The sequence below is a fragment of the Mastigoproctus giganteus genome, chromosome 10 (assembly GCF_048544385.1).
Source record: "Mastigoproctus giganteus isolate SK-2022 chromosome 10, ASM4854438v1, whole genome shotgun sequence".
In the NCBI taxonomy this organism is placed as follows: domain Eukaryota; kingdom Metazoa; phylum Arthropoda; class Arachnida; order Uropygi; family Thelyphonidae; genus Mastigoproctus; species Mastigoproctus giganteus.
In genome coordinates this window covers 141972398-141999620 of record NC_143584.1, presented here as the reverse complement: position 1 = coordinate 141999620, position 27223 = coordinate 141972398, and the positions used below count along the sequence as shown (strand labels likewise).

The 27223-nt window shown below is 36.8% G+C and overlaps 1 protein-coding gene across 1 annotated transcript in view; it reads left to right on the top strand.

The window, feature by feature from the left end:
- Positions 1-27223, top strand: part of LOC150079327 (leucine-rich repeat flightless-interacting protein 2-like) — a 234079-nt gene that overhangs the window by 136372 nt on the left and 70484 nt on the right. Inside the window, exon 9 of the mRNA XM_090383033.1 lies at positions 24436-24661. Coding sequence (XP_090239159.1) covers positions 24436-24661 — 226 coding nt within the window. The remainder of the gene's footprint in view (positions 1-24435; positions 24662-27223) is intronic.

Sequence of the window (27223 nt, the reverse complement as noted above, 5' to 3'; positions counted from 1 at the left end):
TTTACATTAGTATACAGGGAAGTGACATCTAACGAAAATAATTTATCATTACTGCGAAGCTTGACATCTCTAAGACTGTTGAATAGAGTGTCCTAGTTTTTTATACTGAATTTTATCTGTCTAAAAGGTTTTATGATGTTATATATGTGCATAGCTAAGTGTGAAAAGCTGAATTTTTGTAGGATACAATTGGGCATATGGGAAAACCGGTTTATGGAATTTAACTTGTCTGAATAATACTGGAATATTAAAGTCCTAGCTTTCAGCTCTTTTATTTGAGCCACAAAAATGAAATCACTCATATGGTATGAAGGTAGTGTTTTTTTTTATATTCATTTACTAAATTCGTAAATATAGACGGGTCTATCTCCATGTAGGTTGAACTGTCCGATATAATAGAGTCGAATTTGTTATGCATAAGCTCCATAATATATTGAGAAATCACACAGTTCTTCTCTCTCGATACAAGTAAACAATCTTGTATACAATATTTCTTGTGGTCTAGTGTAAAGTGTATTTAGGGTCAAGCGGCACCAGGGGTTCCTCTATCTCTGCATAGTTTACCTTGTGGTGTGTTACAGTATGCTGTAAATGCCAGAGATTTAAGTGTGTGGATCTTGGATCATGTGGTGTCGTGTACCATTGTTCTTCTGGCCATTTAGCTGTTGGAGCTCTGCTGAGGCCCAATGTTGCCCAACTTACGCCCCATGGAGGCAGACCAGGAACCCAGTAGCTTAGATTTACTCTGGAAGGTCCTGCCATCTAGTTTCCTGAGATTTCAGTGGCCGGGACCTTAAAAAAAATTTCTTTACTAGATTGCATGGGGTTTGTGCTAGGGTTTGAAAGGACAGAACTTTGGGCATAACATAATTTGGAAATATTTAAATTTCGACGTGTGGGCTTTCGCTTGTATACAGGTAGAGTGGGGTGGAGACTGAAGATTGGGGGGAAAGGCAGAAATATAGGGTCTATAGAGAAGACGACCCTAGTTTACAGTGGGCAGCCCATGCCCCACCAGAATAGGAGTGGCGAGAGGAAGGAATGACAGGGGTCACTGTCCTCCCACCTGGTAGTTTGGAGTAAAAGGAGTGCTGCTCAGATCGCCAGTAGGGCAAATGTGTTATCTAACTGCTTTCCCCATCAAATGGATCCAGTTGTCCTTCCTGTGACAGCGTCCTATCCTCGGCTTCAGGTGACCAATTCTGGCAGTTGTCAATCATGGGATGCAGTCCCAGTTTCTCTATCCTATCAGTTAGGTGTCCGTACCTTGTTTCGTCAGTCTGGCTTGCCCTGGTGAATGGCCAGTCGTACTTTTCGTCTGGAAAAGATGTCCTGTACAAAGCGAGTAAAGTCTGCAAATTCTTCTGGTGTATCCAGGAGGTGATGTTTTAGCCATTGCTGACCCAGCAGTGGGTCAGCAATGGCTAAGAAGATATTAGCCCTCTAATATCTTCGTATATTTCACACTGTTGCATGATGTGATGCCATGTTTCTAGTTCATCGCAGAGACAGTGTACTATTTCCATAACTCACTTCTAGCATGTTTTTTTTTTTTTTTTTTTTCTGTCAAAATATATCACCACTCTTTAATTTCCCTTTGATTTTATCAAAATTGATAAATTGTGGGATGTGCATTGTTTTGAATATTTGAAAAAAAAAAAAAAACAACTAAAAACTCAAATCTTATTCATAAATATTGTTCTCACTCAATTGCAACATCCCTGAATGTCTGTCTTTTTCCTTCATCCCTACCTTGAGTGTGGTACTATTCAGTTTATATGTTACTTAGAATTATTGCTAACCATTTATACCCACTTTGCATTTATAAACGTTAAACATCAATTGCCACCTTTCAGTCCATCTTCCTAATTTATTTAGGTCTTGGTGGAGTAGCAAACCCTGATTACCATTCATTCACTACTCTTCCCACCTTTGTATCATCAGCAGACTTATATTAAACTCTGTCTCCTGCCATTGTACTATCCTTTTATTCATAGCAGTTGCTTGCCCCTAATGCCACACAACTCACATTTGTATAGCAGTTATTCATGTGAAACTGTATCAAAGGCTTTATTGAAATCTAAGTATCTGATGTCAAAGTCAATTTTTGTATTTGTTCCTTGTGATCACCTCACAGTAGCTAATCAACTTGGTTAGACAAGCACTTTTATTTTGCACCGTATAAATTCATTCTTGTCAAGATGAACCTGCATTACTTGTTTGACCACTGATTCTACCAGTGAGTGACTGACCACACCCACCAGTTCCATCAATATCTGGAAAGTTAAAATTCTCATAATAAGTCATTCTGATTTACTGGCCCACTCTGTTTGTCTGTATAGTTGTTCATTATATTCATCATAGTCATTTGGCTTATAAAACACTCTTAGTCTCATTTTTGTTTTCTCAGTTTCACCAAACTGACTCAAAATTGCACTGGCTACTCATGTTAACTAGATGTACTTGCCTTAGATTCTGTGTACTTCTTAACCAAGAGTATAACTCCCTCCCCTGCTGTCTCTTTTCTGTACACATTTTATCATCATATTCAAATTCTGCATCTATTATATCATGTGGCACCATAGTATAATGGCACCATGTCTCCACTATCCTTACAATGTCTGCTTTTGCTGACTTAAGTAGTGCTTAAAATTCATCAGATTTGTTTACTATGCACCTAGCATTAATATACCTGCAAGTATAACTTCACCTGTTTCTGCTCTTAGTAACCTAACACAGCTTGTCACACACGAGGACCCTCAGTGGGCCTTTCAATCCTCCACACCTTGCCTTCCAGGTTGCTGCATATCCCAGTAGAAGCACCACAGGGATCAAATTTGCCTCTGCTTATGGCAACCCATTAAACTGATAGCTTGGATGGATAACCCTCCAAACTGAAATTGTGCATTTTAGATTGCACGAAAATTGAATTTTTTTTTACTAATATGAGAAGGAAAATATCAAAATTGATATATCAGTATCTGAAAATATTTTCAGGCAAGATATGTCTTCTTAAACTACTATAACTTCTTCCTAGTTGGATTCATGTAGTATATTTATCTTTTGTTCTGTCAGGCCTCATGACAAGATTGCACAGGGAATCTAGAAACATGGCCATATTAGTTAATTAGAATTTCTGTGTTGGAGTAAAGGTATATATGTGAATGCATATTATTGTGATTTCTGTAAAAACATTTAGCACAACAAATTCTATTTAAAAATAATTCATTTAGTTTACACTGGTGTTTTATAGATTATTTGTGATATTTCTTTTTGTGCAAAAAAATATCACAAATGTACTCACAATTCATTAAAAATAAGAAGCAGCGGAATAAAAAAAGCTCAGAATAGCCATTGCAATGTCAGCTTTTTTTTCTCCTTAACTTTACTGTATACAGTTGGACCTCTCTTGAATGAACTTCCATATAGTAAAATTTTCTATGTAGTGAACTTTTTTGATTTCCCCTTGGTCGTTACATTGAAAATAGTTTCCATATAATGAAGAAAATTTCCATATAACAAACTGATTTCGAGAGACCTAGGTACGAATTGTTCGCACCTCTGACCTTTAGGCAATAAAGCTGATGCCGTAGAAAGCAAGAATTAAAAACTAAAAGGATTAAGCATTAATCCTTTTAGCTTTTTATAGCTAAAGGCTTTAATTCCATGAATTAAGAGCTAAAACATTTTACAATTTAATGGTGCCTGTAAAACCTTGCAGGAGGAAACTGACCAACCACAGCTCGGGATAGAAAAAGATGGAAAAGTTTGGGAGAGGCCTTTGCCCAGCAGTGGGTCAGCTAAAAAGAAGTAAAACCTATACAATGCTTATACACCACTATGCCGAGAAGTCCTACTGGTCAGCTGTCTACAGCCATTGGCAAAGATTAAGGCATATTCCCAACACGGCATTGGCTGTGGTCAGCCTATTTTCTACCATAAGCATCCTATTAGAGAATTAGGAGAGAGTGATTTTCCTATATCTCAGAAATTTGTGTGTTGTTTCAAAGAAATGAGTCATCCTCACTTTCACTAAATTTCACCTGTCTCTGTTTACTTGATAACTACAAGTGGTCCCTAATTTCAGCTTTGTTTTTACTGCTGTGCAAGTAACCTTACAGTGTCTAAGAGGAAATCCTTGAGTGTAACGCAAAAAAGTGGAGCTTTATAGTGTAGATCACGGCTTTAAAATTTGATGTCCCTGCCAGTAGTGTATCAACCATTCTGAAAAACTGTTTCGATTCTCAAACTGTTTGAGGAAATGTGACCCAGTTGGAAGCGTGCGAAATTATGCCTTTGGGAAGATGTAGATGAAGCAGTTTTTAAGTGGATGAAGTTGATTTGAGATCAAAACATGCCAATATCAGGGATATTAATAAAAGAAAAGGCTATGGAGTACACATCTTTTCTGGGGCACAAAACATTCCAAGCCAGTTTTGGTTGGCTGGACAAATTTAGAGTGTCATGGCTTGCTTGAAAAAGTTATTTCTGATGAAAGTGGAGTTGCAATTGAAGAAGATTATGCCTATTGGAAAGAAACAGTTTTGAAAAAAATTATGGAGGATTAAGAGTCCAAAGACATTCAATGTTGATGAAACATGTCTGTTTTTTAAATGTTTGCCGAACAAGGCACTGACTTTTAAAGGTGATAAATGTTTAGGTGGCAAAAATAGTAAGGAGAGAATTACACTCTTGGTTGCAAATATTTGCTGGTAATAGGCAAAATAACCCTGATATTTCAAAGGAGTAAAGTCGTTAGAGTTGGACTACAACTACAACAAAAAACCTTGAATGACTGAAATTTTTGAGCAGTGGATTTTAAATTTCGATAGAAAGATGACGAAAGAAAACAGAAAAAGTGCGTTGATTGTCGGCAACTGCCCTGCCCACCTTCACTCAGTAATTTCAAAACTTACAAGTGTGAAGCTTGTTTTCTTCTTTCTAAATAATTCATCTTAACTGCAGCCAATGGGCCAAGCATTACAAGAATTTGAAAATGCACTACTGAAGGTGCATAGTGAAAAAAATTATACTGAGAATAGAAACCAACCAACCTATAGATTTGTGGATGTGTATATCAGAGTTGGCAAAAATGTGGAGTCAAGATGTGACGGAAACAATGATTAAGAATTATTTCGCAAAAGCAGGTTTTGCTAAAATGCTAATTAAAAGAGATGAGAGGGATTAACTACTAGAAGACATCGAGCAATCTTGGGAAGAGTTCCAAGTGAGGTTTGATCAGTGGAGAAATTGTTCTTGACGAATTTTTAGGAGTTGATAATGATGTCATAGTAGCTGAATATCCAAGTGACTCCAACATTTTGGAGCATATTTAAAGAACTAGTGAAAATATCGATGATGAGTTGGATGAAAATGAGGGCAATATTAAATCTTCCAAACAGATGTTGGCAGCATTTGAAACATTTTACATCAAGGCCTTCAGTGGGAAGAAAATATAACAGAAAATATATCTGAGTGTTTAAAGTTTAAACAAATGCGAACATTTTTATGAACAGTGTACAACAAAAAATAACCAAATATTTTACAACATAATTCTTAAAAGTGTACTAATAAATTGTGGGCATCATGTAAGTAGTCATTTCTTATTATGTATGCATTAATAAATTGTTTTAAAATGTTAGAAAATTTATTCATTCCCACTTCTTTCCCATCTCTTACTATATTTCTGAATTTACAATATTTTTCATTGTTGAAAAGGCTATCTGTTGTCTGTAATACAGCCCATGCACATCTTGGCATAAACTCCACAAGGTGTTGGGGTCCTGTGGTAGTGCTACCCATGTGTTACACAATGTGTCCAGTAATGCCAGCATGTTGTCAAGTGGATGGTTGGTCATAGCATTGAATGTCCTTTTCCAGTAGGTTCCAAACATGCTCAGTTGGGTGGAAATTGGGTAAAACCAGGTGGAAGATTTCCACACGTCAGTAGTCTAGTGTTGGTGCTGATGTGCCTGTGCAAGGTGCACTTTCTTGTGTCTTGCATGCATGGTATCCGTGATGGCCATCAATTGCCATAGCCTATATAGGCTAATGTCCAGCACATAGTCCATGTTAATATTGGTCTTGCTATTCCTACATTGTACTGGGTGGTAACCTGAACTACTGGGCTGCATCACTGCTGTGTTACAAGATGAGACACTGCAGAATAGGAACACTTCACCAAGTTGGGTTTTGTTGAGATACTGTCACCTGCACATCTTGTCTCCACAGTAATTTAATGTTCAAAGTCAAAAAGATCTAGACACTAATTCGTTCATCCTCAGACACTCAAAAACTGATTGCCACATGTGTGAACTACAATCTTATATCAACCATTTCTGACTTGAATTTTCATCAGCATCACTGACCATCCCATTCCTACTTGGGGGGGGGGGTTGCTAATGCAAAGCCATCTGAGCATATATGCATAAGTTAAAAATATAAAAATGTACAAAATGCTTTCATAAAATTGATTGTGCTTTTCATGGAATAATTTTAATAGCATATATTACTTTCTTCAGGTGAAATGTAGAAGTGTTTCATCATTGAAATATAATATTAGCATTAGTAGAGGCATATGATGAAAGAAAGCAAGCTTATACAACATTAGCCAAAAAAAAACAAAAAAAAAAAAAAAAACACCCTTCCCATTTCACCCAATGATTCGCTCCAAATGTTTATCTAATTCTGCCTTGAGTTTATTTAAGCTGTCAACATATAAAACGACATATGGAAGTTTATTCCAGCAATCAATAACCGACTGGTTAAAGGCAAATTTCTACAAATCTATTCTACATCTGTCTTTCCTCAATTTGAATTTATGTCCACTCAGACAATTAATCTGGGCAAGAGGAAGAATCCAATCAGCATTGAGCTTGCTCAAACCATTCAAGGCCTTATGCACCTCAATCAGATCACAACCCAGATGCCTAGTCTTTAGACACTGTAATTTGCAAAACTTAATCCTTTCTTTGTAAGAGCAATCCTTTGTTCCATTCATTAATCTTGCTGCCCTTCTCTGTAGCCGTTCCAGCAGCTCTACGTCCTTCCTAAAATGAATGGCCTGACCATTGCCTTATACAAGGGGATATCCTTATCCCTACTAGAAAAACTCCTGTATATCATTTGACAAGGTACCATGAGCTGCTCTTGCAGACCATCTTGCACCGTTCAAAAAACTTCATATCTGCCTGCATAATTACCCCCAGGTCTTTTTCATTCTCTACCACCCGTAGTGTAGTACCACACAGTTGATACTTTACTCTGGGGTTGCTGCCACGCATATGCAGTACTTTACATTTGTCAGTGTAAAACTTCAGCTGCCACCTCTCAGCCCATCTGCTCAACTTTTCTAGATCCTGTTGCAGTAGCATACTGTCATTAGTGTCATTAATAACCCTGCCAACCTTTGTATTGTCTGCAAACTTAGACATTAAGCCTGATGTACCTTCACCAGTATCATTGATAAATACAGAAAACAACAATGGACCCAACACTGACCCATGAGGGATTCCACTAATAACATTACTCTACAAAAAGCAGTGTCCATTGATTACCTCTGTCTTCTCCCACTCAACCATCCCTTTATCCATAGCAGCAATTTGCCTCCAATTTGTGCAGCAGTCTTCCATGTGCAAAAGTATCAAAAGCCTTTCTAAGATCCAAGTATATGATAACAAAATTACTCTTTGCATCCAGTTCCTTTGTGACCACATCATAGTATCCAATCAAATTGGGCAGACAAGACTTCCTCTTAATAAACTCATGCTGTGTCTGAACTATAACTGCAATCTTGCAATGCTTCTTTAACCAGTGCCTCCATTAATTTCCCTAGAACAGAAGTTAAACTAACAGGTCTGTAATTACTTGTTTCTCCCTTTGATCCTCCTTTGTGAATTGGAATCACATTTGCACATCTCCAGTCCATGGGTACCTACCCTGAGTCCAAGGAAGCTCTTATAATTATGGCTAAGGGTTTGCTTACTTCCTTTGCTGCCTCATTTAATATAACTGGATAGATCCCATCCACCCCAGGTGCCTTTCTTATGTTGATCTTCAATAATTTCTGCTCCACTTTGCTCTCAGTTATTACAAAATCATTTAGCTCACTGCCAGAGTTTAACACATCTTTGTCATTCCCCTCCCAGAATAATGCCTCATGTATAAATGAAGATGTAAATACTCATTATGTTTGTTTGTTAGTTACCTGAGCAGGATAATCAACAGTTGAACCATCAATACCAAGTTGGCCAATCTGATTCATTCCCTTCCTTCTAGAGTTTACATAAGTAAAGAACTCCTTGCTGTTTTTCTTTCCATCCTTTGCCAAAGATTTCTCTTAATCTGCCTTTGCCTGCCTGACCTCCTTTGTGACTTGATTACAGACCAGCTTATATTTACCAATTGGCATCTGTGTCACCTGTTAATTTATATGTATCCCCTGAATTTTTCTTCTCTGCCACATGTCTCATTGGTTCATCTGACTTCCATTTAGGCCTAAACCTTGAACAATATTTCTTAGTTTGTATAAAAAGCCTAGTAGCTTCCAAGATTAATTCTTTGAATGCTTCCCATTTAGAATTTGATGTTGGTAACATTATCAGTTGGTCCCACTGTATAGAATTTAAAAACTGTCTCAGACCACAATAGTCAACTTTACGAAAGCAAAGACCCTTCCTTTTACCCCTGATGGTAGTTACCCCTTTGAGTAAATCCCACATCAGCACATTGTTAGCACCTAGTGGTACCGTTATCTACAGATTCTTAATGGATGAAGAATCACTACTGATAATCAGATCAGAGTATTACTCCCTGTGATTGGCTCCCGAACATGCTGCTGTAGAAAACAATCATCCAATTAATCCACAAAAGCCTTGCTGGTGTGTAAGTGCCCAACCCACAAGTTCCAGTCAATATATGGGAAATTAAAATCCCCCATTATAAGACGATCTGATTTACTGGCCCACTCTATTTCTCTATACGTTGTACATTATTCTCATCAGAGTCATTAGTCCTGTAACACACTGCTACTTTCAGTTTTGCTTTCCTGGTGCTTATGTCATACCAAACTGACTCAACACCGCGCTGTCCACCCATGTAAATTGGCTGCACTTCCTTAGATTTTATGTTTTTTCACTAATAGCATAACCCCTCCTCCCTTCTTATCCTTTCTTTACCCATTATACTCCCCAAATTCCAATTCTGCATTCCTTATATCTGTGTGACACCATATCTCTGATATCCCAACGATATCTGCATTTGATGTTTTGACCAATACCTCAAATTCATCAATATAGACTAATTAAAGAGAATGCTGCGAAATCTAAGTGTTAAATGATATGCAGATTTTTCTGTGGAACGAGTGAGAACAAGAAAACAAATCTTCCTTATTCTCATTAAAATTCTTCCTTACTTTCTTCATCTATTAATCAGTATTGAGAGCAATAAGTTACAAGAATTAGATGTATATAAAAACATCTTTATTCCTGTTCATATTAGGTTGGTTTTCCCTGTACAGTTTGAATAGTCCCAAACCAACAACTGTGTCAGAGGCATTGACAGTAATTTAAAAAGTCTAGAGGTTGAAGTTGTAATTCTTCTGCCAAAAATGGTTGGTCACAGCAGAGTTATTTTACACTGCATCTCATATGACTGTGGCATGATTTGTCCTGTAGATGTTTCCTAGCTACAGCAACAGTTTGCCTTATATTTGGGCGTATGTACATGTACTGCCACATGTACATATGTCAATGGCTGGAGGCTGTACATACACATAATTTTAGTGATAAAAATAATCTTGGCATTAATAACATTTATTTACTTAATCCCACATTGTGTACATCAGATTCTGTAATCCAAGCATTGGGATCTACCCATCCTAAAAATGATTATAGTGAAAACAATATTAATTTATCGGTGAAGTTTCTTTTTTAGTGCAACACTTGTACTGTAACATTAAAATTTTATAATTACAATAGTAATGTTTTTTTTTTTTTTTTTTTTTTTTGTATTGTAACCCAAATGCTAGTTTTTAACTATACATGCCAGTTGTACATTGTCATTCAGAAGCTTATAACGTTGCACATAAATGTTTCTAAATGAATTTTTTTTTTTAGTCACTCATCTTATGAGATGATTTACCCTTCAAAAATAAATTTTGAAGGGTAATTCATAGTTATAATATATATGACATATAGTAACTTTTTTTTATTATAACTATATATATAATTCATAGTTATAGTATTTTTTTTTTTTTTTTTACAAATTATATTTTGATTTTGGCAACTCTAATATAATATTACCACACTTTTAATCACTTTAGTAACTTTCAGATAAAATTTCTATCATGCACAGACTAGTAGGAAGTGGTGAGCATTGCTGCACTGCAAATATTCTGCTTTGTGGTTCAAAATGTCCCTAAGTTTGTCTGAAAAAGTTACACAAGTGAAGGCATAGGGTGGAAAATCAGTCCCCCCCCCCAATGATTTATTGAAAACTTTTGTAAAACTTTTTCTCCTTTTAGGTTTATCATCTTTTAAATAGAGAAATTGCCAAACACATAATTTGTAGATATAAAATACCAATTCTTCATGTCCCAAATGGCCTTTCCAATAATCCAAAATAAGAACAGAGAGGTCACTTAAGCAATTTCTCATTAAGTTGGTGGTTTTTATCACCATTTTTTCACAGAATTTAAATTATATCAGGTATCATGTTAATTTTTATTGTACTATCACAAAATATGAACTTTCAGGTTTTTGTTTTATATTAAAGGTTATTTTATTTTTTTTTTTTGATTTTGAATTCAGAGTTTGATATACACTTGGCTTGGGAATATCTTGGAGATGAATAATATCTGCTTTTTTTTGTGTACAGTCAGGTTTGAAGAATAAATATTATTATTTGGATTAAAAATTACATATTTTTGTTCAGCAATCTTATAATTTTGTTTTTGTACTCTTTCCACTTTTCTGGCTGAAGATGTTTTGATTAGAGTACAGATTTGTTAGAAAAGGAGTGGTGGTTTGCAGCAATTACCACCCAATAAAGTGAGAAAAAAAATTCTTCAGAAAACTTTTGTGCTTCACCTTTAATTGTTTGGAAGCAAGTTAAGTGTGCATCTTTTAGGTCACCTTGACCTTGTAATTTAGTTGTGAATAGAAATAGACACATCTTGCTTCATTTGGAATTCAACCAAGATCAACTACTGATTACCTAAATTTGTTTTTCCTCATAACAGTAAACAGTTAAAGGATTTGTGACTTTTTTTTACACAGTGTTATTTTATAAATTCTTTCATTTAGTTAGGCATAACTAACTTTATTAGCTAATTTTAAGATATTTTCATTGAACAATGACAAAAACAGTAGTGTAAATTTTCATAGAATCTTTTGGGAAACTACCCAGTCATTCTTCATTTGACTTTGAAAGGTAATATTGTGCTATTTTTAGAGAGTAAATAAAGATACCATGTATATTGTTCGAGTTGGACATCATCCAAATGCAACTGCTGATCAGGTATTCTTTGAAAAGCATAGTTTAATGCAGGATAGAGATAGTCTTCACTGCATTGGTTTAATTTAATAAACAGTTTAAAAACCAATCCAGTGAAGTGTTTCCTTTTGCAAACTACTGATTGCCTAATTTCTTTTGTTTTCACATAATTAAAAAAAAAAAAAAAGAAAGAAAAGAAAGAAAGAATATTATAGACAGAATTGCTATTGTGGTTTATTTCTTGTAATATTTCTTAGAATATTCAGTTTTAATTTCTTATAATTTAAAACTTTAATATATGACAAGAATAAAGTTAAAGATTTGTGGTTATAGCTTTCTTTGGGATATTCTTTATGTAACCTGAGCTTTGTTTTTGGCAAAGTGTTTTTGTTCTTCTTTCCCCCCTCCTCCTGTGACAGGTCTTTATTACTGTTTTTATGTTAAATGATAAGTAATGATTATCATTTAATCAGCTTAGTAATGATTCATATTAAAATATGTAACTTAAAACATTTATAATCTTAATTAGCATAATTATACAATTGTGTATTAGTTTGTTAAGCATACCTAACAAACTAATATACAAACAAAGTGGGAATTGAGATTTTTCATTGACAAGTGCAACATACTGCATAGAGGCAGTAGTAATCCCAGAATGACATACCAGTTAGGTGGTACAGCACTCAAGGTGGTAGAGAATTAAAGAGACCTAGCTGTAATTGTACAGTCTGACATGAAGTTCTCTGAGCAGTGCAAACAGGCAGTTAGAACAGCACATGGGGCTCAGTCAAATATAAAAGAATTTTAACAACAGGGACAAGAAATTTATTACCCTGTTATGTAAGGCAGTGGTTAAGCCACATCTTTGGTACTGTACACAAGTCTGGAAGCCTCATTTTAAGGAATATGTGGATCTCCTGGAACAAGTGCAGAGAAGAGTAACCAGATTAGCCAAGTCAGAGGGATACTCTTTCTGGGAAACAAATTCACTTCTGCAAATTGTAGTGCTTGGAAACTAAGCACTTACAAGGAGACCTGATTGAAATGTTTTAAGGTTTTAAATGGATTGATTAAATTTAATGATTATAGTATTCTAATTCTTTCTCAGACGTTTGCATAAGTAAATATCTTTGAAATCATGCAGACTTTCTTTGAGAAAAGCAGTGCAATTAAAGACATAAAGTTCACATAGAAATTTCAACCATCCCTGGAGACAAGAGAAAATAAATAAATTTGATAATGTTTTTAAAAAGAACTGAAAATAGATGACTATGCTAATGGAAATGAACAGGAACTTTCATTTCAGGTAGAGACGTTGAAGGCTCACATATTTAAATTTAGTCCACTGCACTTGCATGTGATTGCGTGTGTTAAACATCAAAGCAACTAAGCCTGTGAGGCATCAGTATATTTTGCTTGTTTCAGTTTGATGTTTTCTGGACAAAAAACTGGAGTTTTAGTTTTTCGGGATTAAAAAACTATGCAACTCTCAGATGGACTAACTCATACACACTGTGGTAAAAGTTGATAAAAGTGCCTCACATCATTGATAGGATTCAAACTTGGGCCTTTTCCGCTTAGCATTAGTAGAGGCATATGATGCAAGAAAGCAAGCTTATACAGCATCAACCAAAAAAAACCTTCCCATTTGCTCCAAATGTTTATCTAGTTCAGCCTTAATTTTATTTAAGCTGTCAACGTCTACAACGAAGATGGAAGTTTGTTCCAGCAATCAACTACCTGCTGGGTAAAGGCAAATTTCCGCACATATATTCTACAACCTTCTTTCCTCAGTTTCAATTTATGTCCTCTCGGGTGATTAATCTGGGAAAGAGGAAGAATCCAATCAGCATTGAGCTTGCTCAAACCATTCAACGCCTTACACACCTCAATCAGATCACCGCGCAGGTGCCTAGACTCCTGACACTGTAATTTGCAAAACTTAAGCCCTTCTTTGTAAGAGCAACCCTTTGTTCCTTTCACTAATCTTGTTTCCATTCTGTGTACTCGTTAGTACAGAGACTCTACCCTGTACAGCAGCTCTACATCCTTCCTAAAATAAGGTCTCAAGACCTGTATACAATACTCAAGGTGTGGCCTGACCATTGCCTTATACAAGGGGATAATTATCTCCTTATTTTTGCTAGAAGAATTCCTGTATATCATTGACAAGATACCATGAGCTACTCTTGCAGCCTGTCTGCACTGTTCAGAAAACTTCATATCTGACTGCACAATTACCCCCAGTTCTTTTTCATTATCCATTACCCTGAGTATAGTACCACACAGTTGATATGTTACTCTGTGGTTACTGCTACCCGTATGCAGTACTTTACATTTGTCAATGTTAAATTTCAGTTGCCACCTCTCAGCCCATCTACTCAACTTTTCTAGATCCTGTTGCAGCAGTGTACTGTTATTAGTGTCATTAACAACCCTGCCAACCTTCGTATCATCTGCAAACTTGGACATTAAGCTTGATATACAATCATCAATATTATTTATAAATACAGAAAACAACAATGGACCCAACACTGAACCTTGAGGGACTCCACTAATAACATTAGTCCACAAAGAGCAGTGTCCACTGATTACCACTTTCTGTCTTCTCTCACTCAACCATTCCTTTATCCATAGCAGCATTTTATCCTTAATGCCACACTGGTCCAATTTGTACAGCAGTCTTCCATGTGCAACAGAATCAAAAGCTTTCCTAAGATCGAAGTATATGATATGAAAATTATCTTTTGCATCCAGTTCCTTTGTGACCACATCATAGTAACCAATCAAATTGGTCAAACAAGACTTCCTCTTAACAAAGCCATGCTGTGTCCGAACTATAACTGAAGTCTTTTCTAGGTTATCCTGCAGTTCTTCTTTAACCAGTCTCCATTAATTTCCCCAGAATAGAAGTTAAACTAATAGGTCTGTAATTACTTGTGTCACCTTGTGTTCCCCTAAGTCTAAGGAAGCTCTCATAATTATGGCTAAGAGTTTGCTTACTTCCTTTGCTGCCTTCTTTAATATAACTGGATAGATCCCATTCACCCCTGGTGTCCTAATGTTTATCTTCAACAGCTTCTGCTCCACTTTGCTCTCAGTTATTACAAAATCATTTAGCTCACAGCCAGAGTTTAATACATCTCTGCCATTCCCCTTCCTGAATAACTCCTCATGTATAAATGCAGATAAAAAAAATACTTATTCAAGTATTTTTCATCTACAGTTTGTTAGCTACCTGAGCAGGATCATCAACAGTTGAACCATCGATATCAAGTGGACCAATCTGATTCATCCCCTTCCTTCTAGAGTTTACATTAGTGAAGAACTCTTTGCTGTTTTTCTTTGCATCCTTTGCCAAAGATTTCTCGTAATCTGCCTATCCTGCCTAACCTCCTTTGTGACTTGATTACAGACCAGCTTATATTTTCCAATTGGCATCTGTGTCACCCGTTAATTTATATGTATGCCATGCATTTTTCTTCTCTGCCACATGGCTCATTAGTTCATCTGACATCCATTTAGGCCTAAATCTTGAACAATATTTCTTAGTTTGTATGAAAAGCCTAGTAGCTTCCAAGATTAATTATTTGAATAAGTCCCATTTTGAATTTGCCGTTGGTAACATCATCAGTTGGTCCCACTGTATAGAATTTAAATACTGTCTCAGACCCCCGTAGTCACCTTTACAAAAGCAACAACCCTTCCCTTTACCCCTGATGGTAGTTACCTCTTTGAGTAAATCCCACTTCAGTACATTGTGATCACTGCCACCTAGTGGTTCCTTAACTGAAGATTCTTAATGCATCAAGAATCACTACTGATAACCAGATCAAGAGGATTACTCCCTCTAGTTGCCTCCCGAACATGCTGCTGTAGAAAACAATCATCCAATAAATCCACAAAAGCCTTGTGGTTTGTGAGTGCCCAACCCACAAGTTCCAGTCAATATATGGGAAATGAAAATCCCCCATTATAAGACGATCTGATTTACTGGCCCACTCTATTTCTCTGTACAGTGGTTCATTATTCTGATCAGAGTCATTAGGCCTATAACACACTGCTACTCTCAATTTTGCTTTCCTGGTGCTTATGTCACACCAAACTGGCTCAGCACTACACTGTCCACCCATATCAACTGGCTGCACTACCTTAGAATTTGTTTCTTAACTAATAGCATAACCCCTCAACCTTCCTATCCTTTTTGTACACATTGCACTCTACAAGTTCCAATTCTGCATTCTTTATATCTGTGTGACACCACGTCTCTGATATCCTAACAATATCAGCCTTTGATGTTTTGACCAACACCTCAAATTCATCAAATTTATTTACTAAACTCCTAGCATTGGTATACACGCAAGTATACATGCTCCTGTTCTTATTCTTAGTTACCCTAACACATCCCATGTATTTACTTGTGGAAATGACACCCAGTGCTCTCTGAAGTCCCCCAGCACCTTGCTTTCCAGGCTAGAAATGCAGTAAAATTAGAAGCAGTGCAAGAATCACTTTCACCTCTGCCAGTGGCTACTGTTATTCTATTAGTCCATGTATCTCCCCCAAACCAGCAGTTTTCTGAGCCAGTGTGGGATGACTTAGTGTGGGAGGCCATTGATTATACCACTGTGCTGTTTGCAAGAACTCTGTCAATAATGGATTGTTCTCTGCTAATGATTTTGGATGGTAACTGCCACAGACAGACCTCATTGAAAAATATATTGCCTACTTTAACAATAGTTATTCCAAATGTAAATTGTAATTAATGATCGTTATTCTAAAACTTTTCATTAATAATTTTGGTTCTTTTAAATACTGAATACAACAAAATTGTAATTTGATGAATTGTGATAAACTCTTAATAAGTGTAAAAAGGTTATGGCATATAATGTTTTTGTGCATAATTTTGTGTATTTTATTGCATCTCTGCATATTTTTAGTGCACATTATCCAGTGTCTAGTTATTATTCTGTAATTTAAGTAAAAATAAGCAGTTACAGAAGTAACACTTTTTTAGCTCATGTTTACAGATGGTTATCTCCCAGTCCCCATCAGTAAGTCAATATTATTATTATTAGCCATATGGTGCAAGGAAGTCTGAGCCAAAAAATTTCTGAGTTACCCTGTGTGTGTGTGTGTGTGAGAGAGAGAGAGAGAGAGAGAGAGAGAGAGAGAGAGAGAGAGAGAGAGAGAGAGAGAGAGAGAGAAGTAGAAGGAAATCACCAAGAAAGAGAAGAATGATGATATCCAGCTTGTAACAGAAACTCTTCATACCTTGTACAGCTGCAATAAAATTATCAAAAGGCAGCTTTATTTACTCACATGAGACATGAAAATGACTTCAGAAAGAATAGTAAACAATTTTCTCTGGGCAATAAATTAATTAATTATTCTGGACTCATTAAACTATTCTAAACAAAAACACTTTTCTTTAATAGAAGATACTGTTGCTATTTTGAACTTTCATCATGTTTCCTTCATAGAACATTTCACCAAACATATACTTTTAAACATGATGCTATACTTAACTGCATTTGAACAAGGTCATTAATATATTAGAATTATTGTGCATGCACATAATCATTTTAATATATTAATGAAAAGTCAAAAATATTTTGTTCTTACTGTAAAAAGGTGATGCTTCATGGAGTCATGAAAAGTTCATGAGATTGAAATATGAGTTCTTAAATCAAATGTCTGCTATCAAAAATGTTTGTTCATTTCTGACAGCAGACATTTGATTTAATTGAGTGTTCATAAATAAGGTGTTCGTAAACCAGAAGCTTATATGTGACATACATAGAAGTTGCAGCCAGTGGCTTTGGTAAGAGCCTAAGGACAAAATTAGCATTAGAAAAGGCACATGATTCAAGAAAGCAAGTTTATATAGCATCAGCCAAAAAAAAAAAAATTCCCTTCTCATTTCACCCATCCACTTGTTCCAAATGTTTGTCTAGTTCTGCCTTGAATCTGTTTAAGCTATCAACTTCTACAATGACAGATGGAAGTTTGTTCCAGCAATCAACCACCTGCTGGCTAAAGGCAAACTTCCACACATCTGCCCTACAACTGTCTTTCCTCAATTTGAATTTATGCCCTCTCATGTGATTATCCTGAGCAAGAGGAAGAATCCCATCAGCATTGGGCATACTCAAACCATTCAAGGCTTTATGCACCTCAATCAGATCACCTCGCAGGTGCCTAGTCTCCAGACACTGTAATTTGCAAAACTTAAGCCTTTCTTCGTAAGAGCAACCGTTTGTTCCCTTCACTAATCTTGTTGCCCTTCTCCGCACTCATTCCAACAGCTCTACATCCTTCTTAAAATGACGCCTCCAGACCTGTGTACAGTATTCAAGGTGTGGCCTTATACAAGGTTGCTATGGGCCTATATGAGAGCTTGAAGGACAGGGTGGATGCCCTCAAAGGATTTAAATTGAGGGGCCCATCAAGCTCTCAGCTGCCACATCAATGCCAGAGCTTGCACTTGAACTTCATGCAGCACAGTAGCAACCCCCAAGGCAGAATGCGCTGGTCCCAAGGGAACTAGTTGTTGTCAGTGACTCTATTTTCAGGGAAATGGGGAACATATTGTGCAAAAAGATAGGTGAAACAGGACCAGAGTATGTCTGCCAAAGTTGATGACATTATAGAGTAGATATCATCTTTTAAGGGCACAAAGGATGATATTGTTGTACACATTGGCACTAATGATATTAAGAGTAGGAGACCAGCAGAATTACTTAACAAGTACAGGTCAATGTTGAAAAAAAACCTTTAGTAAGGGTTGAATTTGAAAGTGTCTGCAATTCTGCCCAGACGCGATAGAAGAGAGTATATGATGAGATTGATGAGATGCAACGCTCGAGGGGTAAAGTTTTTCTCAACCTGGTCTGTGCTTGTTAACAGGAGAGACTGCTTCTACAGGGATGCGATACACTTAAATAGAAAGGGTACAAGAATATTTGCTGATGCTATAGAGGCAGAGTTAGGTGGGTCGGAAAACTGATAGCTTGGGGGATACACAGACTAATAGATTAACAGTAGCTGCTGGCAGAGGTGAAAGTAATTCTTGCCATGCCATTGAAATGAAATTGAGCAGCAGCCTGGAAAGCAAGGCAATGGGGATTTCCAGGACGGCTGTGAGGCATAGTGAAACAAGTAAATACATTGGCTGTGTTAGGGTAACTAAGAGTAGAAACTGGTGCATATATACTTGCATGTACACCAATGCTAGGAGTACAGTTAATAAAATTGATGAGCTTGAAGTGCTATTCAAGACATCAAAGGCAGATATTGTTGGTGTTTCAGAGACGTGGTGTCACACAAACATAAGCAGTGCACAATTGGAATTTGGGGAGTACAATGTGTACACAAAGGATTGACAGGACAGGAAGTGAGGAGGGGTTATGCTGTTAGTTAAGAAACACATAAAATCTTAGGTTAAAAAAGGTAAAGTGCAGCCATTATCAACCCACTGCAGGATGGAAGCCTCCTCAACAATTCATGCTGAGGGAAATGGACCATAATCTGCCACACTGGTCCAGTGTGGGTTGGTAGATCGACCGTATTCATCAATCAGGGGCTTGAACCCCGGTCTACTCAAAGAGCGTGTGCTACTGCACTCCTGCTCCTGACCACTCGGCTACGGACGCCTGAAATCTTAGGTAGTGCATCCAATTGATGTTAGTGGACAATGCAATTTTGAGTCTGTTTGGTTAAGTCATAAGCACTGGGAAAGGAAAAATGAGAGTAGGTGTGTGTTAAAGGCCTAATGAGTCTGATGAGTATAATGAGGAATTGTGCAGAAAAATAGAGTGGGCCAGTAAATCAGTCTCTCTTATAATGGGGGATTTTAAATTCCCAGATATTGACTGGAATTTGGGGGCTGGTCACTCACACACTAGCAAGGCTTTTGTGGATTTATTGGAGGATTGTTTTCTATAGCAGCATATTTAGGAGCCAACTAGAGGGAGTAATTCTCTTGACCTGGTTATCAGTAATGATTCTTGATGCATTAAGAATCTGCAGTCAAGGAATCACTAGGTGGCAGTGAGCACAGTGTCCTGAAGTGGGATTTACTCAAAGAGATAACTACAATCATGGGTAAAGGGAGGGGTTTTTTCTTTCGTAAAGGTGACTATGGTGGTCTGAGACAGTATTTAAATTCTTTATAGTGGGACCAACTGATGATGTTACCAACAGCAATTTCAAAATGGGAGGCATTCAAAGAATTAATCTTGGAAGCTATTAGGCTTTTCATACCAACTAAGAAATATTGTTTAAGATTTAGGCCTAAATAGATGTCAGATGAACTAATGAGACATGTGGCAAAGAATAAAAATGCATGGGATACATATAAGTTAACAGGTGACACAGAAGACTATGATAGATATAAACTGGTCTGTAACCAAGTCACAAAGGAGGTCACAGCAAGTCACAAAGGAGGTTAGGCAGGCAAAGGCAGGTTAAGAGAAATCTTTTGCAAAGGATGGAAAGAAAAACAGCAAAGAGTTCTTTACTTATGTAAACTCTAGAAGGAAGGGGGAATATTGATAGTTCAACTGTTAATGATCCTGCTTAGGTAGCTAACAAACTAAATGAATATTTTGCATCTACATTCACACATGAGGAGTTATTCAGGGAGGGGAATGCTTGAGGTCTATTAAACTCTGGCAGTAAGCTAGATAATCTTGTAATAACTGAGAGTAAAGTGGAGAGAAATTGTTGAAGATAAACATAAAGGCACCTGTGTTGGATGGAATCTATCCAGTTATATTAAAGATGCAGCAAAGTAAGTAAGCAAACCCTTAACCATAATTATGAGAGCTTCCTTGGACTCAGTGGAGGTACCATGGACTGGAGATGTGCAAATGTGACCCCAATCTACAAAGGAGGATCAAAGGAGACACAGGTAATTACAGATCTATTAGTTTAATTCTGTTCCAGGGATATTAATTGAGGCATTGTTTAAAGAAGCATCGCAAGATCATCTAGACAAGACTTCAGTTATAGCTCAAACACAGCATGCATTTGTTAAGGGGAAGTTTTGTCTGACCAATTTGATTGTTTCACAAAGGAACTGGATGCAAAGAATAATTTTGATATCATATTTGGATCTTAGAAAGGCTTTTGATACTGGTGCACATGGAAGACTGTTGCACAAATTGGTACAGTGCGGCATTGGAGGCAAATTGCTGCTATGGATAAAGGGATGATTGAGTGGGAGAAGGCAGAGAGTGGTAATCAGTGGACAATGCTCTTTGTGGACTAATGTTATTAGTGGAGTCTCCAAGAGTTCAGTGTTGGGTCCGTTGTTGTTTTTTGTATTCTTCAGTGATTTTGATAATGGTATATCAGGCTTAATGTCCAAGTTTTCAGATAATACGAAGGTCAGCAGTGTTGTTAATGACCCTAATGACAGCATGCTGCTGCAACAAGATCTAGAAAAGTTGAGCAGATGGGCTTAGAGGTGGCAACTGAAGTTTAATGTTGATAAATGTAAATTACTGCATATGGGAAGCAGTAACCCCAGATACAGGTCTGGAGGCCTCATTTTAAGAAGGATGTAGAGCTGTTGGAACGAGTGCAGAGAAGGGCAACAAGATTAGTGAAGGGAACAAAAGATTGCTCTTAAGAAGAAAGGCTTAAGTTTTGCAAATTACAGTGTCTGGAGACTAGGCACCTGCGAGGTGATTTGATTGAGGTGTATAAAGCCTAGAATGGTTTGAGCATGCTCAATGCTAATCGAATTCTTCCTCTTGCTCAGAATAATCGCCCCAGAGGGAATAAATTCAAATTGAAGAAAGACAGTTGTAGGATAGATGTGTGGAAGTTTGCCTTTAGCCAGTGGGTGGTTGTTTGCTGGAACAAACTTCCATCTGCCTTTGTAGAAGTTGATAGCTTAAATAGATTAAAGGCAGAACTAGACAAGATATTTGGAGTGAGTTGATTGGTTGAAATGAGAAGGGTGTGTGTTGATGGTTTTTTTTTTGGCTGATGCCATATAAGCTTGCTTTCTTGCATCATGTGCCAATGCTAATGATGCAGTCACAAAGGAACTGGATGCAAAAAATAACTTTGATATTGTTTACTTGGATTTCAGGAAAGCTTTTGATACTGTTGCACATGGAAGAATGCTGCACAAATTGGAGCAGTATGGCATTAAAGGCAAGTTGCTACAATGGATAATGCTAATGCTAAGGGGATAATCACCTTCTTATCCCTGCTAGAAAAATTTCCGTATATCATTCACAAGAAACCATGAGCTACTCTTGCAGCCTGTCTGCACGTCTCAGAAAACTTCATATCTGCCTGCACAATTACCCCCAGGTCCTTTTCGTTCTCTACCACTGTTAGTGTAGTACCACACAGCTGATACGTTATTCTGGGGTTACTGCTTCCCATATGCAGTACTTTACATCTATCAATGTTAAACTTCAGTTGCCACCTATCAGCCCATCTGCTCAACTCTTCTAGATCCTGTTGCAGCAGCGTACTTTCATTAGTGTCATTAACAACCCTACCGACCTTATCTGCAGACATGGACATTAAGCCTGATATATACCATCATCAATATCATTAATAAATGCAGAAAACAACAATGGATCCAATACTGAATCCTGGGGGACTCCACTAATAACATTATTCCACGAAGAACAGTGTCCATTGATTATCACTCTCTGTCTTCCACTGAACTATCCCTTTATCCATAGCAGCAATTTCCCTCCAGTGCCACACTGCTCCAATTTGTGCGGCAGTCTTTGCTCCTGGCAGACATGCCCTGGTCCCGTTCCACCTATCCTTTTTGCACAATATGTTCCCCGTATCCCTGACAATAGTCACCGACAACTGCTAGTTCCTGTGGGACTGGCGCATTCTGCCTTGGTGGTTGCCAATGTGTTGGGTGATGTTCAGGCTCTGGCATTGGTGTGGGCAGCAGCTGAGAGCTTGTGGGGCCCTCAATTTAAATTCTTCGAGGGCATCCACCCTGTCCTTCAAGCTTTCATACAGGCCCATAACAATGCTGAGTTGCCTCCTGATTTCCTCACACTCCTTACATCATGCACACACACAAAGACATTCCCCTTGGCAATATCATGTCCCATCCCTGATTGCTCCACAAACATCAAACAAGCAATACATTTCAAAAGGCTGTGATTCAGAGGACAACCGCCCCTTTCAGTTGTTCCCTAAGACAAAGCACTGATATTAGCTTTAGCCTGTTGCTTTGCTCCTCTGGTCTGAGTGATGATTTTGATTCAATTTCAAATAAAATTTCAATACAAAATTAAAACCCTTAACTTATATCCCAATGCAGTTATAACACTATATACAGTGAGACCCTCGTATTTGTGTGGGATACGTTCCAAGACCTACTGTGGATGGCTGAAAATGTGGATAAAGCAAACACCTGTTGATCCCATATATAACATGATTTTCATGTACATACATACATACATATGATAAAGTTTAATTGATAAATTAAACACACAGTAAGACATTACCAACATTAAATACAGTAATAATAAAGTACAGCAGACCCTCGATTTACCGGGATTGGATTAACCGGAACACTTCAAGACTGCAAATTAAAAAAAAAAAAAAAAAAAAAATCAACCAGAAATCATAAAATTCAAGTAATAACTAGAATAGGTATAAACAGATATTTTGCAAGTCGTAAATAAGCAACAAGAACCGGTGTTATAAGTCGTCATTGGAAGATTAGTTTACCTATTATCTTGCCACCCCGCTGTCTTCACACCTACCATTCAAACCAAAAAAGGGGGGGGGAAGAGAGAGAGACCAAATGTTTAGTTTGATTTAGTGTGTCACATCAATTGTTGTTGTCCGTCACACCGCAAAAGGACAAATTTTGCTTCGTTATTTATGTCAGGGATGTCACTTTTTTTTTTTTTTTATGGTAACTGTTTTATTTTATTTATTTTTATTTTTTTTTTTTGTTTAGAAATCGCAAAAATGATGGGCATACGCAAGATTTGTGCTTTCAAATTAATCAAAAACTTGAAAACTGTGCATCCGTTTATATCTCTTAAAGAACCATTATAATGTTGGTGACCAAATCATTTGTGACATGTAAAAAATAAAGCAAAGCATCGTGTTGGACACGTGAGTAGTACAGGTTAAGTTTTTTCATTTTTTCTTCCCTGGTTAACCACAGGTAAACTGAATCAGTGGATATGGAGGCACAACTGTATATATATTTAAGTTATTAGTAAAGATAAAATTGAGCTTATCTTTATTAATAAATTATTTATAATTGTTACTGCTTTAGTACAGGCAGAAAAAGAAGCTTTAGATTTGGTTACAAGCAAATTATGGCCATGTGCTTCTTTATTTTTTTTTATATGCAAATATAAAAAAGAAGAGAATAAGTCAACCAGGTCCCTTAATTAGCTGCAATAGGAGGTCCATTGAAAGCCCAGAAGAAATGGTAGATGAGTTGAACAGATACTTCCCAGTGATTTTAGAGCAGCCTTCATGGAAGGCTGCTATAAATTCGAAGAAATGGATGTCTAAACTATCTTTCTATTATTCTCCTGTAAATAGCAATTCAAAATGAGTTAATTTTCGAAAGAAATGATTTTCTTATTGCTGCAGTAAGATAAGTTACATTCAGAGGAGTAACTCCTTCTAGATTTCACTGTCAAGAAAATTAAGCTCAGTTTGTAATCATTTTATTTAGTTTTAAAAAGCAGGCATGCTTTAACTGAAATGAATTTTGGGATGAATGAAGTCAGTTATAAACTGAGTTTTAAAATTCTTCCATCTGTACTTTTCATGATCATGAATTTTTAATATTAAATTAGTAAGACACAGTAACTAGGAGTCACTGGACTCTAACTAATGTCATTATTTTAAATTTTTTCTTTAAATTAACTTCATGTCAACATTGAATGTTTTTTTTGTTTTTACATGCAGGAATATGGATTGGTTCTAGTTGGAGGAGAGGAGGAAGCTGAAGAAAATCAAGAAGAGGAGGAGGAAGATAAAGAAGAAGATGAAGATGAAAATGAAAGAGATTTGCTCAATGAAAATAATGAAAGAAACCATTCAAACTCAAAGCCTCCACATAGAGTTCTTAAAATGGCTATTGTGTCTCAAGCAGGTGCTGAAATACTTAAAGAAGCTGGAACTGGATCTCTCGGTCAGTGGTATGAATGAAGGGATGGTTCTGAATTGTAGTGGCTTTTTTTTGATATTATTATTTTTGATATCATATACTTGGATTTCAGGAAAGCTTTTGACACTGTTGTGCATGGAAGATTACTGTTCAAATTAGGGCAGTATAGTATTAAGGGTAAGTTGCTGGATAAAAGGGTGGTTGAGTGGGAGAAGACAGAGTGGTAATCAGTGGATGCTGTTTTCCTTGAAGCTACGTTCAAATAAAAATGGCACACAATCCATTTGACTATAGTATTTTAATGTAATGAAATTCAATGAAAATTAATATATTCTGTTATTCATTTGATGTAGATCAAATTAAAGTATTACAAAATGTCATTTATTGAGGAATTACAATGAATTACAAATAATACTAGTATAGCTAAGTTTACTTCATAAATGCATGCAGTTATTCAGCTTCTTTTAACAAAAGCATTTTTCATATTTCAAGAATATTTTAAATTTTAGGTAACTAATTTAAATATTCATGCATTTTTTGTACATTGTTATTTATTTATTTTTTCATAGTAATTTGAATTTATTCTGAAAAGAGAAATTTTTTTTTTCTCCTCAGTTTGATACAGTTCAGTCTTTCTGCTTTTAACTTAACAGAACCACAGTGTTAGTTGTATGTTTATTTTAAAACCAGTGAGAAGAAGCTGGATTTTTTCACTTTTAAGAAAGTTTAGTGATGTAAAATTGTGTTTATTAGATCATCATACATGTCTGTTATACCCATTGGGCATACAGATCACTGTGATAGTACAAATCACTCCTTGCAGACTGTCAGAGTGAGTGCTCTCTCTTCTAATTCCTGTTTGACACCATCAGCCCATCTTCCTCGTGGTCTACCTCCAGGCCTGTTCCTATTCACATACTTGCCAACTCTTTAAATTTAATTGAAGTTTTGGCCGACTGGGCTAGCCGGGTGGGTAAAAGTGCCTGCCTGGCAACTCAAAGGTCGCAGGTTCGAATCCCGCCTCAGGCTTGGATCACAGTACTGCAAAAACCTTGGGAGGTGCATTATGGCCACAGAAGCCGATGCGCCAACTACTACCAAAAAAAAAAAAAAAAATTGAAGTTTTGGCTAATTTTGTTATTTTTGAAACATGCAGATATGTTATTTTTTCAATTGCAGAACTACCAAATCTAATATCTGCTTAAAGGCAATATTAAGAGGTCTTAATATTAAAATTATCAGTATTAAAAGTTCGTATTAAGAGTTCAATAACGAATGATCATAATTTTTTTTTTCTCTTCACAACATGCCTTTATTAATCATCCATACTTTAAAGGTCCTTTTCAAATTAGTCCTCATTTGATGAAATGCACTTACTCCAACATTTCTGCCATTCTTCAAAAACATGTTGGAAGCTATTTTTTGACATACGTTTGAGAATCATCTCCGATGGCTTTACAACTTTTTCTGACAACCAGAAACATTTTCCTCGCAGCTCTTTCTTTATCTCTGAAAATAAAAAAAAAAAAAATTGCAGGATGTTAAAGGTCAGGGCTCTAGGATAGATGAGGAACACATTTAACATTAATGCTAGTTAAGTACTCGATGACAGTATGAGCAGTGCAAGGTCTTGCATTTTTATGATGCATCCACCCACCTACATGCAGTTGTGGTCATTTGCACTGAATATGATCCCACAAAGTGTGCAGTACATTCTGTAGTAAGGTCCTATAACAGTCATATGACATGGCACAACATGCTGGTAAACCATTCTTTGAATGTCAAAAAAAAAAAGCGATGACCATAACCTTTCCTGCAGAAGCTACAACTTTGGCTTTTTTCAACGTTGGTGATATAGACTTCCAAACAGAGCTCTGTTGCTTACTCTCTGGGTTGGAATGATAAAGCCATGTCTCATGCACCATTATCACCTTGTGCAGAACCTCACTGTCTTCAGTAACCTTCCATTGCATCTCCTGACAAACCTCCATGCTTAGGTGTGAGCAGGCTTGGAACCCAGCATGCACAAACATGTGTCATATGCAAATGGTCTTGGAGAATACCATGCATGCTTCCTACTGATATTCTCAACATCTCTGCCAGTTGCCTTACTGTTATATTGCTCACTGGCTGCAATAGTGGCTTAACTCAAAAATCGTAATTCTGAGATAATCAATGAGAAAAATTTGACTTTTAAAATTAGTTTCTTTACAATTGAAGCAATTATGTGAATTTTCAAATATATTGTGATTCATCTCATCATACCCAGTGATACCCAAAATTAGACTGGCTTGATCAACATTCCCTTACGGGTAATGGGTGCCTCCGTAGCCAGGTGGGCAGGAGCAGCAGTGCGTAGCATACGCTTCTTGATTAGACCGGGGTTCGAGCCCGTGACCACCGAATACGGAGGATGTGGAAAGGTCAGGGAATGACCACCGCATATCCCTGTAGCAATATGGCCTTAGTTGCTAATGCTACTAAAAACCAAATAACAACTACGGGTAATCCGTATTTTAAAATTTAACCCCCTTTTAAATTGTGCCACTATTGCATGAACTGTACAGTGGGACAAATCTAATGATG